Source organism: Engraulis encrasicolus, chromosome 19 (assembly GCF_034702125.1).
Source record: "Engraulis encrasicolus isolate BLACKSEA-1 chromosome 19, IST_EnEncr_1.0, whole genome shotgun sequence".
Classification (NCBI taxonomy): Eukaryota; Metazoa; Chordata; class Actinopteri; order Clupeiformes; family Engraulidae; genus Engraulis; species Engraulis encrasicolus.
This window is the reverse complement of record NC_085875.1, coordinates 34,879,503-34,897,935: the sequence shown is the minus strand read 5'-3', so window position 1 is coordinate 34,897,935 and position 18,433 is coordinate 34,879,503. Positions and strand designations below refer to the sequence as shown.

General features: G+C 42.8%; 1 protein-coding gene across 1 annotated transcript; it reads right to left on the bottom strand.

The window, feature by feature from the left end:
* Positions 1–389: 389 nt before the first annotated feature.
* Positions 390–17,868, bottom strand: LOC134469856 (afadin). The gene is given in 27 exon segments (XM_063223885.1): positions 390–1,284; positions 1,450–1,504; positions 1,618–1,702; positions 1,985–2,155; positions 3,710–4,308; positions 4,468–4,645; positions 5,206–5,367; positions 5,875–5,960; positions 6,497–6,613; positions 7,040–7,158; positions 8,016–8,089; positions 8,190–8,255; positions 8,341–8,415; positions 8,803–8,930; positions 9,629–9,827; positions 11,052–11,177; positions 12,253–12,581; positions 13,069–13,163; positions 14,137–14,282; positions 14,795–15,036; positions 15,735–15,885; positions 16,219–16,238; positions 16,411–16,475; positions 16,737–16,858; positions 17,007–17,137; positions 17,318–17,510; positions 17,737–17,868. Coding segments are annotated over 27 exon segments (3,951 nt in total). The 3' UTR covers positions 390–1,199.
* Between the last annotated feature and the right edge of the window lie 565 nt (positions 17,869–18,433).

Genomic DNA, 18,433 nt, shown 5'->3' with positions numbered 1-18,433 from the left:
CTGCCACAAGAACAGAACAAGGAAGTAGCGAGACGACCAATCATAGTGCCTTTTTGTCTGCGTACTCCGCGTCCGTCCGACGGATAGTTAGAATTTTTTCGAGGCGCTAGACGACGGGCGCAGAGCCTCTGAGAGGGGGGCGTGGACTCGCATAGACAGAAAACGGACGGACGCAGATTCTATGCGAGCGAAGCATAAATCTAGCTTTAGGCTAAACCATTATTAGGCTACCCTCTACTGACTACTATTTCATAGTCTTGTCTAGGCCTATGAATAAACTTAATCTCAAACTAAGTACTAAATCAATTCATTCTAAAAAATAAAAAAGTGACACAGCATATTTTGGTTGTAACTAAATGTAATTTATTAAATAAAGACAATCACACATTTCTTCACTACATGGTCTACATTACCTTATGAGTCATGACACATTGCTATCTAAATTTCAAACTACATGCAACAATATTGTTCAACAATATGACACATCTTCTTTCTCAACTGAAACTATTATTGGCCTATAATTTAAATAAGGTCATAACTAAATATGATATGATTCTTGTAGGCATGGCTCATTAAACCCATACTGTTTTCAACATTTAACAGTAGCTACAGCACATCATTAAGGACACTTCATGGTTAGACTTTAAGTCCAACTGCAACTCTGAGGCAGTTGCAAGTCTGATGTGGATCATAGAGAGCAGCAGTCAGATGTCCAGACTCCAAAACATGTGGTATCTCCAGGGCTCTAAATTAACACTAGCCAACCGGCCAATGTGAAATGTCTGGTTGACTGGTAGAAAATACCAACTTAACAGCCACTTTGACCCATTAGAGAGTGTGTGTTTGGCTAGTTAGATTAACATCTTCACTGTATAGTGTGAAACGACACCAAATCTCATTTGTCTGTTGTACCCAGGGCTGGACTGGCCATCTGGGATAGCGGGCGTTTCCCTATTTTCAGAAATGTCACACAAAAAAAAGAAAACATTGTGACACTGGTGCGTCCGTTCTGCACGGCTAATTATGAGGGGCCCCTTTAAGCCAATAGTATCCGGGCCCTATTGCTCCCCCAGTCCAGCCCTGGTTGTACCCCTTCCCCTTGTGATTGTCCGAGACAAATTTCCTGCGAGACAAATAAAACTAATCTTTAATCTTGAATCTTCCCCTTGGTCTCCTGCCTCTAGAAACAGGAGATTTCATCAGGAGCTCACAGCCAGAGCGAAGAGCTTCTGTCGCTCCTTGAATGACAGCTTCTCAGGTGCCTTCACTTGGCTGAGGATTTCCCTGCAACAAAACATATCACAGTGGTGAGACAGAGAATGTCTGTTAGATATGTTATATTCATGTTTTTTTCATTGTGTAACTTGTAAATCTTTGATGCCAGGGTTAAAACGAAACACGTTTTTTTCACTGCACTTCAATGTAAATCAAATCAAAGTAGTAATTCACCCTTCATGGCTTCCATTAACAGTCTTATGGTTTGGGGACACCACATCACCTCCTCCTGCACCACCAAATTAAAAGGTCAAAATTGGTCAACATGAAACAGCATCTTACATGAATTATTTTGCAACATCTTTTATTTTGACGCCATAGTCATCTCACATGTTTCCTCACCTTTAACCTCTGCTGTCGCCTTGGAATCTTCTGTCTGAGCTTCAGTGGCCTGCTGAATGACTACGTGTTGTTCCATTGTGTTTGCCTAAAAATGTATGGTGATTTGTGTGAAAAGTGGTGAGATTTTATTACAAACAAATCTTTTCACAGTGATAATACGTACGGGGGTTGCTACAGTGCTTTCATGTAGCCTGCAGTGTTCCAACAGTGGAATGCTGTAATAGTCGTTGTAACTACTACAACGCTACACAGTCTTTGTAATACTTCACAACTCAGTCATTATAATTTTGGTAACTGCAAAAATGGGGCCATGTCTTAACAGATAACAGTATTTTATTTTACGTTCAGCACATAGACACACACACACCTCCATGCTCTTTCTCTCCTCCTGCTGTCTGCGCTCGTGCTCTCTGATGTCCACGTCTCCCTCCTCCTCACTCTCGCTTTGCTGCTGCTGGAACTCCTGCAGCCTCCTCTGGAACTGCCACTCCAGCGACAGCCTGCGCAGACGCTCGCTCTCCTCCAGGGTGCGCTGCACCTGCCATTCACAAAAGTGCGAGTCAAAAGGCGTGCACAGACAGGGCAGAGGTGGCGCTAAAGCACCTGCCCTTTTGCCCTACTGGACAAAAAATGTTTTTTTTTTTTAAATTTTTGGACATATTTTGTCATAATGTACTGTGGTCCATGTTGACATGATCATCTACAAATGCTTGACGATCAAAAGCATGCGACAGTAATGCCCGATACAATATACAGTATAGATTCTATAGAAGGGGTGTCAAACATAAGGCCCAGGGGGCTGATGCTGCCCATGAGATGGTCTAATAAGGCCCCAGACTTGAAGAGAGAGAAGAAAACAATACCAACAAGAATATCAACCAGCAGAAAAACTGAACCTGCTGCTCTTCTCGTATTGAGCAGGATTACCATTATTACCATACAACACATCCTCAGTCAGGTAAAACTACCCTGTCTCACGACGGTCTAAACCCAGCTCAAGTTCCCTATTAGTGGGTGAAAAATCAAACACTTGGTGAATTCTGCTGCACAATGATCAAAAATTATTCCAAAATTACAAGGGTGTTAGCATAATTTCTCCCCTTCCTCAACTGTACTACATTGGAAGTGCAAGGAACTTGAGCATGTATTTTGTGTGTGTGTTTTATTTGCTGTTTTTTTTTTTTTTTTTTTTTTTCTCTGTCTTTATTTTCATGTCTTTTTTTCCTCTTTTAAGCTGCAATCTTTTATGATCTGCAGTGTTTGTATGTCATTTTGTCTGTATGTGTTCCCTTTTAATCCAGTTGGATTGTTTAATTGTATTGTATTATTATTATGCTATGGAAAACTCTTAAAATAAAGTGTTCAAAATTACAAAGGTGCTGCAGGTGTCTGAGATTTCAGGTTTTCAATACTTGAGAACGAATCTCCCTTTTTTGCTTGCCATTTACAGTCAATGCCCCTTAAATACTGGCATCAGGGTTGCCAGATGAGGCTGGTGATTTCCAGCCCAAAAAATGCTCAAAACCCGCCTAGAAGCACAAAATCCCGCCCAATTCTATTGATTTCTATGGCAAAAATTGGGCGGGTTTTTCTGATAAATGGCATTTTTACCTGCACACGGCCATCCTAGACAGCCCAATTGGGTGGAAAACAGCCCAATCCTGCAACACTGACTGGCATCCACCTTGTGATGATTGACATGCTATGCGACTCTGATATGAAACAGATTTGCAATATTTTGCAATTAGGTTACTGGGCCGGCCCACTTGAGATCAAATTGACAGCATGTGGCCCCGGAACCGAAATTAGTTTGACACCACTGCTCTATAGCCTAGTAAGGCAGCTGGAAGTTCCACATGCGCCTCCTTTCCTAAAATGTACCTGCCCCCCACAATAGGTGCACCCATCGTATATGAACTGGAAGTTTAAAAACTCTTTTATTATGTATTTATATAGTGTACATTTTCATCTTTTATTATTATTTTTAGATGTGTCATCAAGGGTGCCGTGTAACCAATAAAATGCATTAAAACACACATCAGTGTTCATTAGTTATTATTAGTTGTAGTAGCAGTAGCAGTAGCAGTATTACCTTCCCCTGCAGCTGTAGCACCTCCTGCTCCAGCTCCCCAACGGCCTGGTGTCGGTACTGCTTCTGGAGCCTCTCCTGCTCCTCGCGCCTCCACGGGTCCAGTCTCAAACCTCCGCCAGGGGCTGCCTCTACGCTCAGGCCTGTGGTCTGTCTTCCAGATGGGGAAATTAGGCCTTGTGTGGCGGAGGAGGAGGAGGAGGAGGAGGAGGAGGGGGTCTGGCCTGGAGCTTCCTTTGATGGGCTAAGAACTGGCACGTTGTGGCCTGGGGCCTGAGGTCTGGCGGAGAGCCTCTTGTGTTGGGCAGAGAGAGCCGGGGCGAGGTGAGGCCGAGGCAGTGCGGGCCAGGCGTGAGCTGGAGGAGACTGTGCCAGGCCCGGGTGTTGCTGCCTGTGACTGGCCGCCGGGGGCTGAGGTCCACTGTGGTGGTGGTGGGGAGGGGTCCTGATGAGAGTCTGAGAGGACACGACGTGACCTTGGTCTCCCGGGGGAGGACGGAAGGTGACGAAGGAGAGGCCGTGGGACGGGGAGGCGGGCACGTCGATACGCGTGGGCTGGGACGTCTTCATGAGGACTCCGGTCATCGAGGCCCTCGGGGGACCTTTGTTTCAAACATTCCTTTATTTAGGTTTTCCAAGACATAAACACACAACAACCCCAAACCCCAGGCACAACCACGTAAAATAAAAACAACAACGTCAACAATAATAATGACAATTAACAACAAATTAGGGCACAAAAAAATAAATAACTGTAGGACCTTTGTTGACAGCTCTGATGTTTGAACTTGGCTGCACAGGTATGGCGATGGATTGACCTGATGATGATGCATCCTGCTTGGCGAGATCGCACTGACTTTTCCACGCTTGTGGTGGTCTGTCTGGAATGGAGGGTAGCCGTCTCTCCTCACACAAGTTCTCCTGTGACCGAGCGTGTCTCTGGGAAAGAAGTAAAGAAAAAAGTTTGAATCTCCAATATGAGCAGTCTTTCTTTTTTAACTTAATTCTTCTTTCTTAACGATTACAAGGTGTGAAAAAGAAAAATGGAGGGGAAAAAAACAAACACACACACACACATACAACATAAACAAAACGGGATATGTCTGAAGTTGAACTCATGTCCCATATGTTCAATTAGTCACTTCAATGTGAATAATCCTGAGACTTATTCTTATTCAGTCTTATTAATCGTCAGTCTTATTCTGTGGGTCAAGTCCTCCATGACATATATGTCCTTAACAATTTTCAGCCAGTTCTCTTTGTCAGGGAGAGCCGTCTTTGTAAAATGAGCAGTCTTTCAACACTCTAATGTACTTATTGAAGCTTCTTAACGCTATTAGTTGGAAAAAAAAGTTTTTAGTTACTTGTTCTTGGTTACTATTCTGGTAACAACAATCTTATAACATCTTTTCTTCCTGGATATACATAAATACAATGTAATCTGAAAGGGCTCAGAATTTCACTGATGCAAACAGAGAAGTGCAGTATAGTGAACCCACCATAGTGTTTATGGCAGCAGGTCTCTCTGAATGCCCTTTACTGAGGGTTGTTGGTTCTGGCTCTTTAGAGCTGTGGGATCTGGGCGTAGGCAAGGTGAGATACTCCCTCTGGCATCCTGGCACTGACGGAGGAGGAGAAGAGGAGGGCACCATTTGCTCCTCCTGGGAATCAGAGACGTCATTACATTGCATTACATTACATCCTGTAGGTGCTTTTCAGCATCGTAACGTCATCAACAGGACACAGACGGACCAATAGTACAATATTCGGTTGAGCAGAGTAGAGCAGAGCAATATTATTAATTCCAAGCGAAATTGAGGCAACCAAGAAGGGTGAGCAAGAACATTAAGTACAAACAGGACACAGAACAGTGCTACGTAGTAGATAGACAGTCACTTTATTAGGAAAAGAAGAACTCATAATACTAGAAGAAGAACTAGAAAAGACTGCTCTTGTAATGAGTAATGAGTTATCTCAGTTTTTATACCAATTTAAGGAGAGCAAGAATATTTATGCTTTCTTACTGAGCCGACACAGTGAACAAAGTCCCTCTAAACAAATCTGTTCCCACTTGGCAGCTACCTTCGGGGCATCTATTTCAAGTAAACTATAACTAAAGACATTTGCCATGAGGAGTGAGAGGTATTGGAACTGAAGTGAAAACATACCAGCAGGTTACCCGTAGAGACTGATGTGATCTTGTTGGCTGGTGTCACCGGGTCCACTGACATCTCATGAGCAGCAGAATGGTGATCTGGAAAATAGTCAGAATTAAAAAAATATATATTTATTTATTTAACCTTTATTTAACCAGGAAAATAAACCCGTTGAGATTAAAAATATCTTTCACAAGGGTGTCCTGGCCAAGTGGCGGCACAAGTTACAAAATTAAACTTGTGCCGCCAGTTGGCCAGGACACCCTTGTAAAGGAGATTTTTAATCTCAACGGTCACTCTATCATCATCATCAGTTCTGTAAACCAAAACTAGAATTTGCTTTAGAGGAACAGTCCACCCTTTTTTGATTTTCACATTTCCCAGTCATAATGAATACTTGTGAATTGATGGTGGTGGTAAATAGTGCTATTCATGAAAAAGATAACATTTGTGAATGGGTAGCAGAAGCTCTAGAAATAAGCAACTAAACATACTCTACCTCTAAATTCCGCTTCAGTTAATGTAACAGATTATCCAATGAATTCTAGGCTAGATTTTGTCCACATTGTGTTGCGTTTGACAGTGTGACAGTGATGACATGATGTCAGTGTGGAAGAGATGTTGGTTCTCTCACATGCGAGGTTGGGGTTGGAACGATACTCCCATCGGTTCCTCTGCAGCACCGTTGCATTCTGGGTACCCCTCATGCCCACCAGCTTCTTGCAGGGGCTACTTCGCTCTGGTGCCTCTGCTTGAAACAGGCAAAAACATTGCAGACGTAATTTTCCTTCTGTAGTACAATAATAATAACTACATATGCTATGCTGTCTCGCCTGTGGTTATTTTGGTAAATAAAAGCCACACACTTGAATATACTGTAAATACATCTTAATTATTTAATGGAATAGCACGACATACAGACGTACAGTTTTTATGTAAGCCTAAGTTTTGTATTCAAGAATACAGCTTTTCTCTAAATGTCCTAACTTTTGCCCCCTGTCGTGGCTCAAATAGTTAGGGGATTGTTATGTCAGGCACCCAGGTCCTGTCCTAACAAATAAAGGCATAAAAGCCCCTAAAAATACGGTTAAAAATGCACTAACTTTTACGTTATATGAATTGCAAGACTTTACATGAAGATATATGGAGTTGCGCATCCTTCCTCATAAGAACTCACCTGTGGTTATGACAGGAGGTGGTTGGCTTAGCACGTCCTCAAGGCCGTAGAACACGGCAGCTGACTTCACCACCTCCAAGCTCACCACAGAGCTGCTGTGCAACAAGATGTCTGCTGCCCTGAAACCACCACGGCACAACTTCTTGGTTATGTGAAATGCACTGATGTTAAAAGTAGCAAGTGCAGTCCGTAATGCTAGTTTCCTCAAAGGTAGAGTATGAAATTTAGCAACTATGCTAACACAGGCATATTTATATTCATGCTTTTTAGCTAATGTATTGATGAATGAATGAATGAATGAATGAATGAATGAATGAATGAATGAATGAATGAATGAATGAATGAGTGAATGAATGAATGAATGAATGAATGAATGAATGAATGAATGAATGAATGAATGAATGAATGGATTGTGGCCAGAATAGGCCTTGGCAGAATGCTGCTCATTGCAACTATGATGGCCATTTCCAAATTCAATCTTTTCATGTATATTTACTAAGTATTAAATATTACTGGTCATACCAAAATACAGCACGTTTTGTAGCTAAGGATCTAGTACTAGAAATTCAAAATGGTGGACATAGAGAAGATTCACCATTTCATGTATGAAAAGAGTCATTTTTCCACAATTAATACTTAGAAATTGATGGTGGTGGGACTTACTCATGAAAGATGTGTAACATTTGTGAATGGGCAGCATTCTGGAAGTATACTTCAAAAATATACAGTATACTGTACATAATCTAGCTTTAAAGGCCCTATATGTATGTATTTGTGTCATTCTGAAGTTCCTACTCCTCAAATGGGGCCAGGTTAGGATGTAATAAAAGCATGTTTTGTGAAGAAGTAGGATAATTTCTTCCCACTCCACTAGTATGCATACCAGCAGATGATTTTATCATGAATTACTCTTCAAAATTTCACAGATATCATCACAGGGCCGTTGAGAGTTACATTTCACACAACAGATACTTACTTCTCCTGCGTGAGGCCCACTAGACTTTGTCCATTCATACTGAGAAGCTGGTCTCCTGTGGACAGTCGGCCATCCTGCAGACACATGAGCATACAGTACCTTTGTAAACAGGCCAAATAAAAGCTTCTCCAAGCACTTATAGATTTGTCCTCTTGACTTAAGAATAATACTTGCAATATGTGCTGTTCCACCCTTCACGATAGACCTGATGAAAATCCCAAGCTTGTTTTGTCCAGGTCCCTGATAATGAATGAATGAATCAATCAGTAATTTCAGAACTTTGCCAATGCATATGTGTTAACAGCTCTACAAAGCCCATCCTCACCTTAGCCGCTACAATGCTGAGGCCAAGTCCACGATGCAATGGCTTCTTCAAAACAATCATGGCCACATCCGGTTTCTACGTAAAAAGTAAAGGAAATACAGTATACTGTAATCATAGTTTAAATAAACAACATTATTATGTTGTTAGTGGACAGATGTGATTTCAAATGGGTGCTTCAATTTAGTCCCCAGACTGCATGTATATATATATTTTCTTTTTAAGATATACTTTTGGTCTTTTTGACTTTATTCATGACAGTACAGTGCAGATGGTGACAGGAAGCGAGTTGGGAGAGAAAGACGGGGAAGGGTTGGCAAAGGACCTGGGCCGGGAATCGAACCCGGGTTGGCCGCATAGCCAACGAGTGCCCTACCATATGCGCCACGGTAGGGCCCTGCATGTACAGTACAGTATATCTTAACTACAGAGTTTGTATGAGACTGTGTTTTCAGTGGCACTGACCATCAGTCCAGAGCCATTCGTTTTGTAGCACAGGCTCGGGGGATCAGGGGATGAGGTGTCTGAAGACCTGCTGAAGAAGATGGTCCAGGAGCCGGCTGAGAAAGGGTGAAACACCAGCGAGCAGAAGCCTGGAAAATACAAACAGGGTTTTAAACTGAATCAGTTCAAAGATCCATGCACAGCTTCTAGGTGTTAGTAAACGCTGGAGGACTATTAAATACTTCAAAAGAAAGAAGTTTACTGCGTACATTGAATGCCTGAGCGAACCTGATGATGCAGAGAGGCGAAACCTCTTACTTGCTCTGAATAAACGAGCAAAAAGTCAAATAAGTGTGCGGTAAACTTCTTTCTTTTGAAGGTTTTTAACTGACTCTGGAATGTAACAGCAACGGTAATGATAATCATAGTCACAATGATGACTTCACTCATGAATGTAAAACAAATTGTGCATAAACAACAAATTATGATTGAAATTAGGTAAAACAAATAATGCATGGCATGTATGTCTATACTCTGTGTTAAATGCTGCAATATGAAGGCCTAAATTTGATTTGTGAAGAAAAGACATGCACTGTATTCACCCAGTAGATCTCCCAATGTGCATTGTGTCTAATCAGAGCAGGTAGAAGGTAGCGGGAGTGTGTGTGTGTGACGGTGTGTGTGTGTGTGTGTGTGTGTGTGTGTGTGTGTGTGTGTGTGTGTGTGTGTGTGTGTGTGTGTGTGTGTGTGTGTGTGTGTGTGTGTGTGTGTGTGTGTGTGTGTGTGTGTGTGTGTGTGTGTGTGTGTGAGTTCGTGCACGCTAATCAGGTTTTTTTGTATGCCATGCCTTTGTGGCAGATAGGCTCCAGAAAGTCCCGGAAGCCGTGCGGGATGCCCTGGATGTTGTCGCAGGCGTAGCCGTCCTCGGGCAGCAGGAAGGGCAGCCGCAGGTCAACCTCCACCTCCAGCTGGACCTCCCAGCCCTCCCGCTGCAGCAGGTCGTCTGTGGTACTCTCGGCCAGGGCAACCAGGTTGTCAATCAGGTGCTATCCGAGCAAGATGAGTGCCAAGTTAGACGTAGACGACACCACACGCTCAAGCTTATATACTGTATTACTACCAAGTCCGTAGCAAGTACGTTTCAGTCTAAGCCATCGTAACTGTGGGGAAATGAGTGATATCTTCCTTTTTTTTCAACTAGACTGGTGAAAAAAAACGTTGACATACAACAGAGATCATCTTGTGCGGTTCATCTCCTTGCTCAAATGGTGGTGGCGCTGCCTCCCAAAGTCATACACACAAGTAGGCAATCAACTGAAAAGTCCAGGCAGGCTGCTTGTCAACCGCCTAACATCCCTCTTAACCCCTTAAGACACTGCCCCTGTCATATATTAGCTACCAGAATGGTAATGACCAAGTTGTAAAGTATGCATATTACTAAAGGCCCTGTGGTGTAGTACTACTATGGTGTTTTCAGTAACTCTTACAACATTCCAGTGGTGGAACGGTATGTGTTAAGGGGCCAATGCAGAGAAAATAAATTTTATTGGTTAGCATGGGCTAATTGGCATCTATTAGCCGGTTACAATAGCGCTATTCAAACATGCTGCTATTCAGACATTAATATCTATTGTCTGAATACCGACACATTTCCCACCGAAATCTGCCATTTCTGTGATTTGTGATCCGTGCTCAGGTTTTTTCAGTTTAGGGAGAGTGCATGCAGTTACCCTAACCCTAACCCTGACCCTGACCTTGACCCTAACCCTATGGCATATCTAGTGTCTGAATAGCGGTATGTCTGAATAGGGCCGCTGACAGCTTTGGCTGGGCCCAGGACAAAGTCATCTGAAAGGGCCCCCTCACCCAACACATACAATGTAATGGGGACCCAATTATGGGCCCCTTATTTCCCCGGGCCTGGGACAACATGCCATGTTGTCCCCCTCTGTCGGCAGGCCTGTGTCTGAATAGCGGTATGTCTGAATAGTGGTATGTCTGAATAGTGGTATGTCTGAATAGCGCTTGCCCCCCCCCTATCAGCCCATCTAGACGAGGCACACCAGGGACACAAAGATTGTACGTACATGGACATGGACATGGGGCAAACTTACCAGAGTTTTAGAAAGTAGAAGTAGAAGTACTCTAACAAATGTAATTACAACAGTGGAATGGTATTACATGGTGTCACATTTGTAATAGCATACTACCAGTGTTGTAATTACATTTGCAAGAGTACTTCTTCTTCTCAATACAACTCTGAAACTTACCGTTGGTATGGTGGGCTGGTTGGCCATGAGTGTGCGTATCTGTAGGGAGTTGAGTTTAAAGCAGGCCTCGTGGATCCTTCTGGTGTCCTGCATGGTGTGTGGACTCATGCTGAGGAGAGTTATGGCCTGCGGGAAGAAACACAAACACAAACACAGTCAAGGGCTTTAGACTTTTCACAACTTTTACACATGTCCAGGTTACTGGGTCTCCACCTATAGCAGTGGTTCTCAACATTTTTGAACAAACGACCCCTTTACCTCATCATAAGCAGAGATTCTTTAAGTCTATAGAGATAGAGATGCCAATGCAATTGGTTGCTGTGGGCACCTAACATGACCAGGTTCCGGTCTGCCTAAAGTGGCGTGTCATAATACTCCTAGCATTGAATAGAACAGTCCTTAGGTCTGCCTAGGTCTGCCTAAAGGGGGATTTCCTCCCCCCCCGCCCTTGCAATAATAGAACCCGGAAACAATGGGCCAATGGAACCTCTCTCTCTCTACTCTCTCTGTCATAAGCCTCCCAATGCCCCCAACCAAACCCTAACCCTAACCCTAACCCTAGTATTGAAAACTGAAATAGTCTCATGCCCCCCAATGGGAACTAAGCGCTGCCCCACTCAGCAGTATCCTCCTCAACATCCAACCCTAGGGCTCCCCAAGACCCCCTGGGGGGCTGTAGCACCCCCATTGAGAAACACTAACCAGTGAATTTACAAAGGCCTCTTGTAGAATGTGTTCTTACAGAGGCTCTGTAATGCTGGGTTGCACATTTTACCACATGGTTAAAAGGATTTTATTTTTTGTAATCAACTTTTTTTATTGTTTTTATGGAAAAGGATTTTATTATTTACAAAAATCAAACACAAACACACCCTTTCATTCCTACCCTCGTTGGCCGCTCCCATTGACTCAGATTCTAATATAACTGAAATAAATTATCTTGTGACAGGACCAAACCTATGCCTAACCCTAACCTGTCAGTAAATAACGTTTAGTTCTTCATTACAACAAAATAACAAAGAGAACTACTAGTTGCCCAGTTAGGACTTCAATGTGTACGGTACCTCACAAATCGCCCTATTTCCGATTTTTTTGGGGCTGTTTGTTCCCGATATGTACACCATATTGTATGTGACCACATTAGAAATGTACACACACACACACACACACACGCACACACACACATACACCCTTGACTTGCCTGCATAGCCATGCTCAGATGGCAGTCGGCTGCCAGCTCCAGGCCTTGCCTCTCTGCCCAGGCCGAGACCAGGGTGAGGCGCTGCCGCAGGGTCTCCAGCCAGAGGGGCGAGCGCGGCAGACGAGCCCTCAGGCCCGCAGACGCAGACGCAGATCCAGGCGCCACCGTGCCCAAGCCAGAGCCAGAGCCAGAGCCCCCCAGCAGCCAGTTGAGCAGCCAGGCGCTGATGAAGTGCAGCAGCTGAGAGAAGAGCTGGATGCTGAAGGCGGCGTTCACCCGACACCTGCGCAGTAGACTCATGGCCCGCACCAGGCAACTCAACACTCCCTCTTCACACAGCCACACAGCCACACAGCCACGCAGCGCAGGTGGAAAACAAGGATGGAGGTGTAGATAAGGTAAGGAAGTAAGTAAGTAAGTATGCCCTTAATTATACCACAGTGGGGAAATTCATGTGTTGCAGCAGTAACATACTGTACATACAGCTTGTGCCAAAGTACACAACTTACATACAGATACAGGACCAAGAAGTTAAACAAAATATTTAAGGGAGATATAAAATAGAGATGTTATAAGAAATAGTGTTATTTCTGTCTAAATAAAAGCATTAGTACTGAAGTTCGGGTATGAAGGTGTAGGTGGGATAATGGTATGTGCTCGTGTAATAGAATGTGTAATGGTATTAGTCAGCAGGCAGATGAAACACATACAATAACAAATATTTAAGCTCGCCCACAGCAGGGGTCACAGCACTGCACAATATTACATCAACACTTTTTAAAATGCTTGATTTTAAAACTCCTTAAAATATCTCACCTATTGCTGGGGACTTTGCTGATTGGTCCTTGGTGTCAGTCAAAAAGGACGGCATGTGTCTCTCAAGGTCCTTACGCAGACGCTGGGATAGGTATCTAGGTGTGCAGACACATAACATTAAGACATCACATTAATTATACAATCACATAAAATATTCACTCTTAGTATCAGTAAACATCACAATAGTTACAGTAATAATGAGAACTATTATATATTTCTTCGAAGACCATTTTGTCAACTGACAGTAAGCGTAAAGTAAAAGTAAGCGGCAGTGTCTTGACTGTTTGCTTTTGCCAAGCAATTCCTCAAGTGACAAAAACTGTACACTGTTTAATAACTATAATTGTTAACTTGAGCTACTATCACTGAAATACAGTAAAAGCTGTATCTAGGGACGAGCATTGGAAACTAGCTTCTTGCTATAAATGCTATGATGCTTGCTGTTTGGCTGTTTTACAACCTACATGTTATGTACTGTATCTGTCCCTAACAAATAAACGAAACTATCCTGTGATAACACATCTGATGCACAAATCTGCCACACACTGTGTTGACATAAACTGATTTCCTATTCCATCTTTCAGCCTGTGGCTATTTATTTTGTACTTTATTGATATACATTATTTATCTCCCCACTGTGTAAGAAGTCCTCGCTGTCACATGAAGGCCTGATGAATGTGCTCTGGCAGGGCACACTTTACATAATGCTGCTTCTTAACCAATTGATGCCTAAAGCACCTGCAAAAAAACGCCTGCTGAATGCCTAAGCCCTTGTTGGGAAAGTTGCCCTCAGCCTATAAAAAACTTTGATGCACATAAAAACATGAAATAAGTTGCATTTAAACCCCAAGACCCGCATCTTGCATTAGAATGTGTTAATTCAGCTGTAACATACCCACATTTTTTTTATTAAAGAGCCTGAATGCAGCATACTGTATGTGTCTCCAGGCACCAAAGGTCAAACAACACATACGAGTCATCAGGCTAAAATGGGTTAATGTACACCAAGCACAGTCCCTTACAAAGCATGACTGTATTCAGCAGTGTGTGTGCTGGCTCCTCTCTCACCTGAAGGCGTGGTGTATGAGCTGAGCCAGGGAGCTCTGGGCGGGCCGCGTGAGAGGGTTCAGCTCCCGGTCCTGCCTCAGGAAGTTCAGCAGCTCAGCTGCATTGGCCATCCAGAAGGCCAGGGACACAGCAATGGTCCTGTGCTTCTGCAGAGCAGAATACATTGTGTGTGTGTGTGTGTGCGTGTGTGCGTGCGTGTGTGTGTGTGTGATGTGTGCATCATTTTTACATTCTATTTGCATTATAGTCTAAAATGCTTCCAATAGTCTAAAATGCACGTCTTTTACACTACACCAGCTGACTTTTTTACCAACAGTTATTTACTGGGTAGCGGGTATATGCATTGGGATAAGGTGAGATTTGAAGCAGCAATCTTCCCTAACCACCTCAATGATAATTTGACCTCAATGGTAATTTAAGGCCATCTAAAATGTGCCGTAACTCAGATGACAATGGTGTGTATAATATTTCATGTGTGGAAAGAGTAGACGAAACATTGTCTGCCCTAAATAAATGTTCAAAGTGGAGCTACAGTGTGCAGATTTCTACTCTTTCCACTGTCAGATACTCCTTTGTCCTGCACCTGGCCTCAGAGAGGTGGGATGTGCATACTCTTACTCTTTTGAAGATATAATATTTCATGATCATCATGACTAACCTCAATCACAGTGTGTATCATGGCCACCATCTTGTTGGTAATGGTGGCGATGTGGTCCGTGCAGTCGTAAGGGCGTACGAGTAAGGAGCGTCCCAGGAGGTAGAAGGCGTAGGCCGGGGACAGGGGGAAGTGCACCGTGGAGCTGTTGGTGTAGCTCACTATGGCAACCAGGAAGGCCTCTTCATCTGGGGGCACAGGAGCGAAGGAGACAAGAATAAGGGCAGGGGAAGATGAGAAGGCACCTGCATACACATACACATACACATTCAAACACATTCTAAGTATAATTTCCCCTTGCAGACAATAAAAGTATATCTATCTAATGTGTCTATGTCTCTATATAATGTCTGTAGTATAATGTGTCTATGTCTGTATATACCTGACTCAATTGTAGAAGAATCTTTGTACATCATGGGTACAGCTAGAAATGCGGGGCCCCTTTATATAATAGTTGCAGTAATAATACAATAGTGACTCCAACGAGTCACCTGCTGGCAACCTTGAAATCGCCCCAACTCCATTCATCTTAATGGATCTCAAGCCAAAAAAAGGTTACTGTCGAACAGGACCCAACATTGGAGACTTAGATGTCCAGCTGTAATAACAGACGCTGCATGCTTCAGAACATGATTAGTTTAGTTTCCTTACTGTCGTTCGGCAACCTGATGCTGACCGGTAACATCCGTGTTGATGTGCTGCCATGGGAACAAAACAAAAGTTACTTGTGTTATGCTACTTATACTTTTATTCATTTAGTCACAAAGTCTCATAAACTCTAATCCCTTTCTCATGTAAAACAATAATCTAACCTCCTTGCCAATATTTACATGCTCAATATGTTATGTATCCCCCAACAGGAAATGGGGATTACATTTTCACATATTCATACATGTAAATTTGAAGCTATTTTATGTAACTGGCGGCCTGTAGCCAGTCTCACCCTTGGTAATTATCCCCGTTCTCTTTGTTTTGGGCGGCCTGCCCCTGCCCTCCCTGCTGTGACCCGGCTGGGGCTCCTCTTCTGGAGGCCTGAGAAAGGGGAGGTGGAGGATGATGAACATGGTAATAGCACATTCTTTAGAAACAATGCCCTATATACGCACAACACAACATGTACACACACAGCCCTCATAACCCCCCTTATGGGAATAAACAATCCACACCAACCAACCAACCAACCTAGGAGCACAACCAAACATTAACATTAGCCATATGAATTTGTGTGTGTGTGTGTGTGTGTGTGTGTGTGTGTGTGTGTGTGTGTGTGTGTGTGTGTGTGTGTGTGTGTGTGTGTGTGTGTGTGTGTGTGTGTGTGTGTGTGTGTGTGTGTGTGTGTGTGTGTGCGTGTGCGTGTACATGCGTGTGGCCTTCAAAATAGAGAATAAACATGAGAACATTTTTATGCTTTTAAGTTCACTGAATACCTTGTCCTGCAGTCCTCCCCCTGAGATGAGAAAAGAACAAGAATGAGTGACTTTGTGTAATCAACCAGTACAGAAGAATAATGCATGTATAAACTACTGTGCACATCTATATCAATGACCAAGGAAGATGAGGAAATCTCTTTACGGTTTTCAATTGATCACATTTACAAAGTAAAAGGTTAGTGGTCTCACCAGACTTTTTCCTCTCAGCATCAGATTTTGCACTGCTCTGCTGTGTGGACTTCTTCGTATTTTGTCTGGTACAGATGAAGGGAATGGACATGTGATGACACATAAAAGCCCAGAAGACAAAACACAATAACTAGAGCAGATCTCAGCAGCATGTGAAGCATGCGGACATTATTGTCATAATAACCTCAAGAATGTAATTTCTGAAAGCTGTAAAAACTTGAAATCTTATAAGTTGCAGCCGAATATAATAACACAAAAAACTATTTTCAATTTCATCTCGACATTACACAATTTTGACAGAGGCAAAAAAAATAGTAGTGTCATACCCATTCTCTTTCTTTTCTTTGTTGTCCTTAGAACCAGATAAGTCTTTCTTCTTGTCTTTTTTCTCTTTTTTGGACAGCGTCCTTTTGAAGTTCTGGATGATTCCCGATTTCTCTTTCTTTTCCTCCTCGGGCGTCTATTGTTGCAGTGTAATCAACAGTCAAAATATCATTTTAGTTAGAAATCCGTACTGGACTATATAAGGTTTGTGCACAAAATTATTTATAACAAAACAGACAACCAACAATCAATAAGCAGGTACAGAAACTAACTATGCATAACTGCACTCAGACCTGCGGTGTGGTCTTGATGTTCTTCAGAACAAAACGGCCCTCACAGTTGTGTTGGATCCAGCTGAGCTGAACCAGCAGAGGTTTCTCATTTTGGCCCAGACGCCTCTCATCTTCAAAACAAAGAAAAAGTGTGGAAAAACAAAAAAAAGTGTGGCGTGTTTCACAGAAGCCATGACTGACTCAGATAAATATGTCTATATTGAGTTACCTGAATGTCTGTAAAGCATTTGGGGCAACTGAATTTAGTCTTTCATATTTACAGACTCTGTAATTGACATCTGCATACCTACCTTTATTGACGTGGACCTCATGTAGAGCATAGGAGTCGGTCTTGAGCTTCATGTCTGGCCTAAACTTCTCCAACAGGGTCTCTGTGACCGACTGGGCAGTGTCCTCACAGCTGACACGTACACATTTGGTGGCAATATTCTCTGAAACTTGGTCTTCCCAAAAAAACCTCATAACTCCATGGTACTTGAGGTCCTGGCAAGATCACATGATATATTTGACATTGCAGCTTTGTACTTTGCACATTGTGGCCCTATTGGTTCTTTGAGATTCAGATGAATAACACAAAATATGATTTAGAAATCCCCTCAGAAACTCAGAAGTGCAGTATGTGTAAGTTTTGTGGATGTTATGACTGTCTGGGGTCAAAAAACACATTCAAATCATTAGCCAATAACAAAAACCAAAACAGAATTCTCACCTGGTCTGGCTGGGTGACTTCAAACAGGTCTAGTCTTTTGGCGTTCCACTGGTTAATGATGTATGCTAGTCTACCACGTTCTTGCTCTTTAAAAGCTGCATCAACAACTTCACGATTGGTCCCTACATCCATTATAGACAGATAGTTTCCATACACAAGTTCCATCTTCCCAAAAAAACAAAACAGAATACAGATACGAGCAGACAGTTGATTTGACAAGTTCTGATGGGAGTTCGTCTTGAGCTTGAGCTGAGCGTCACTCAGACCAGAGAGTGAGATGCAGCCAGCTCCCACATTAGGCTTTTGGACGTGTCATCCCCAATTAATATCACCGATGGGGAGCCCCAACCCCTATACGTGCCCCCCTCCCCTCCCCTCCCCCAACAATCTCATGAACTCAGCTCTACACTTCAGTGAGCAGCACACTATTGAGGCTTCACTATAACACAAGCCTCTACCAGCTGCCTATAATCAGAAGAGGGGGCTGACCTGGCATTATAAAATAAAATTAAATGTAATGTAAAACTATACACACATTATAATTCAAATCTCATTATAAATATCATTCTCTTGGCTCCACTTACTATGAGCCATTGTCATAGTATATTACTATTAGTTGAAATTAAGCTGAAATATTTTTTGTATCTGTATTTACATAACTCAACTCAAAACGGGATTAGGACAAAGACAGAAGCAA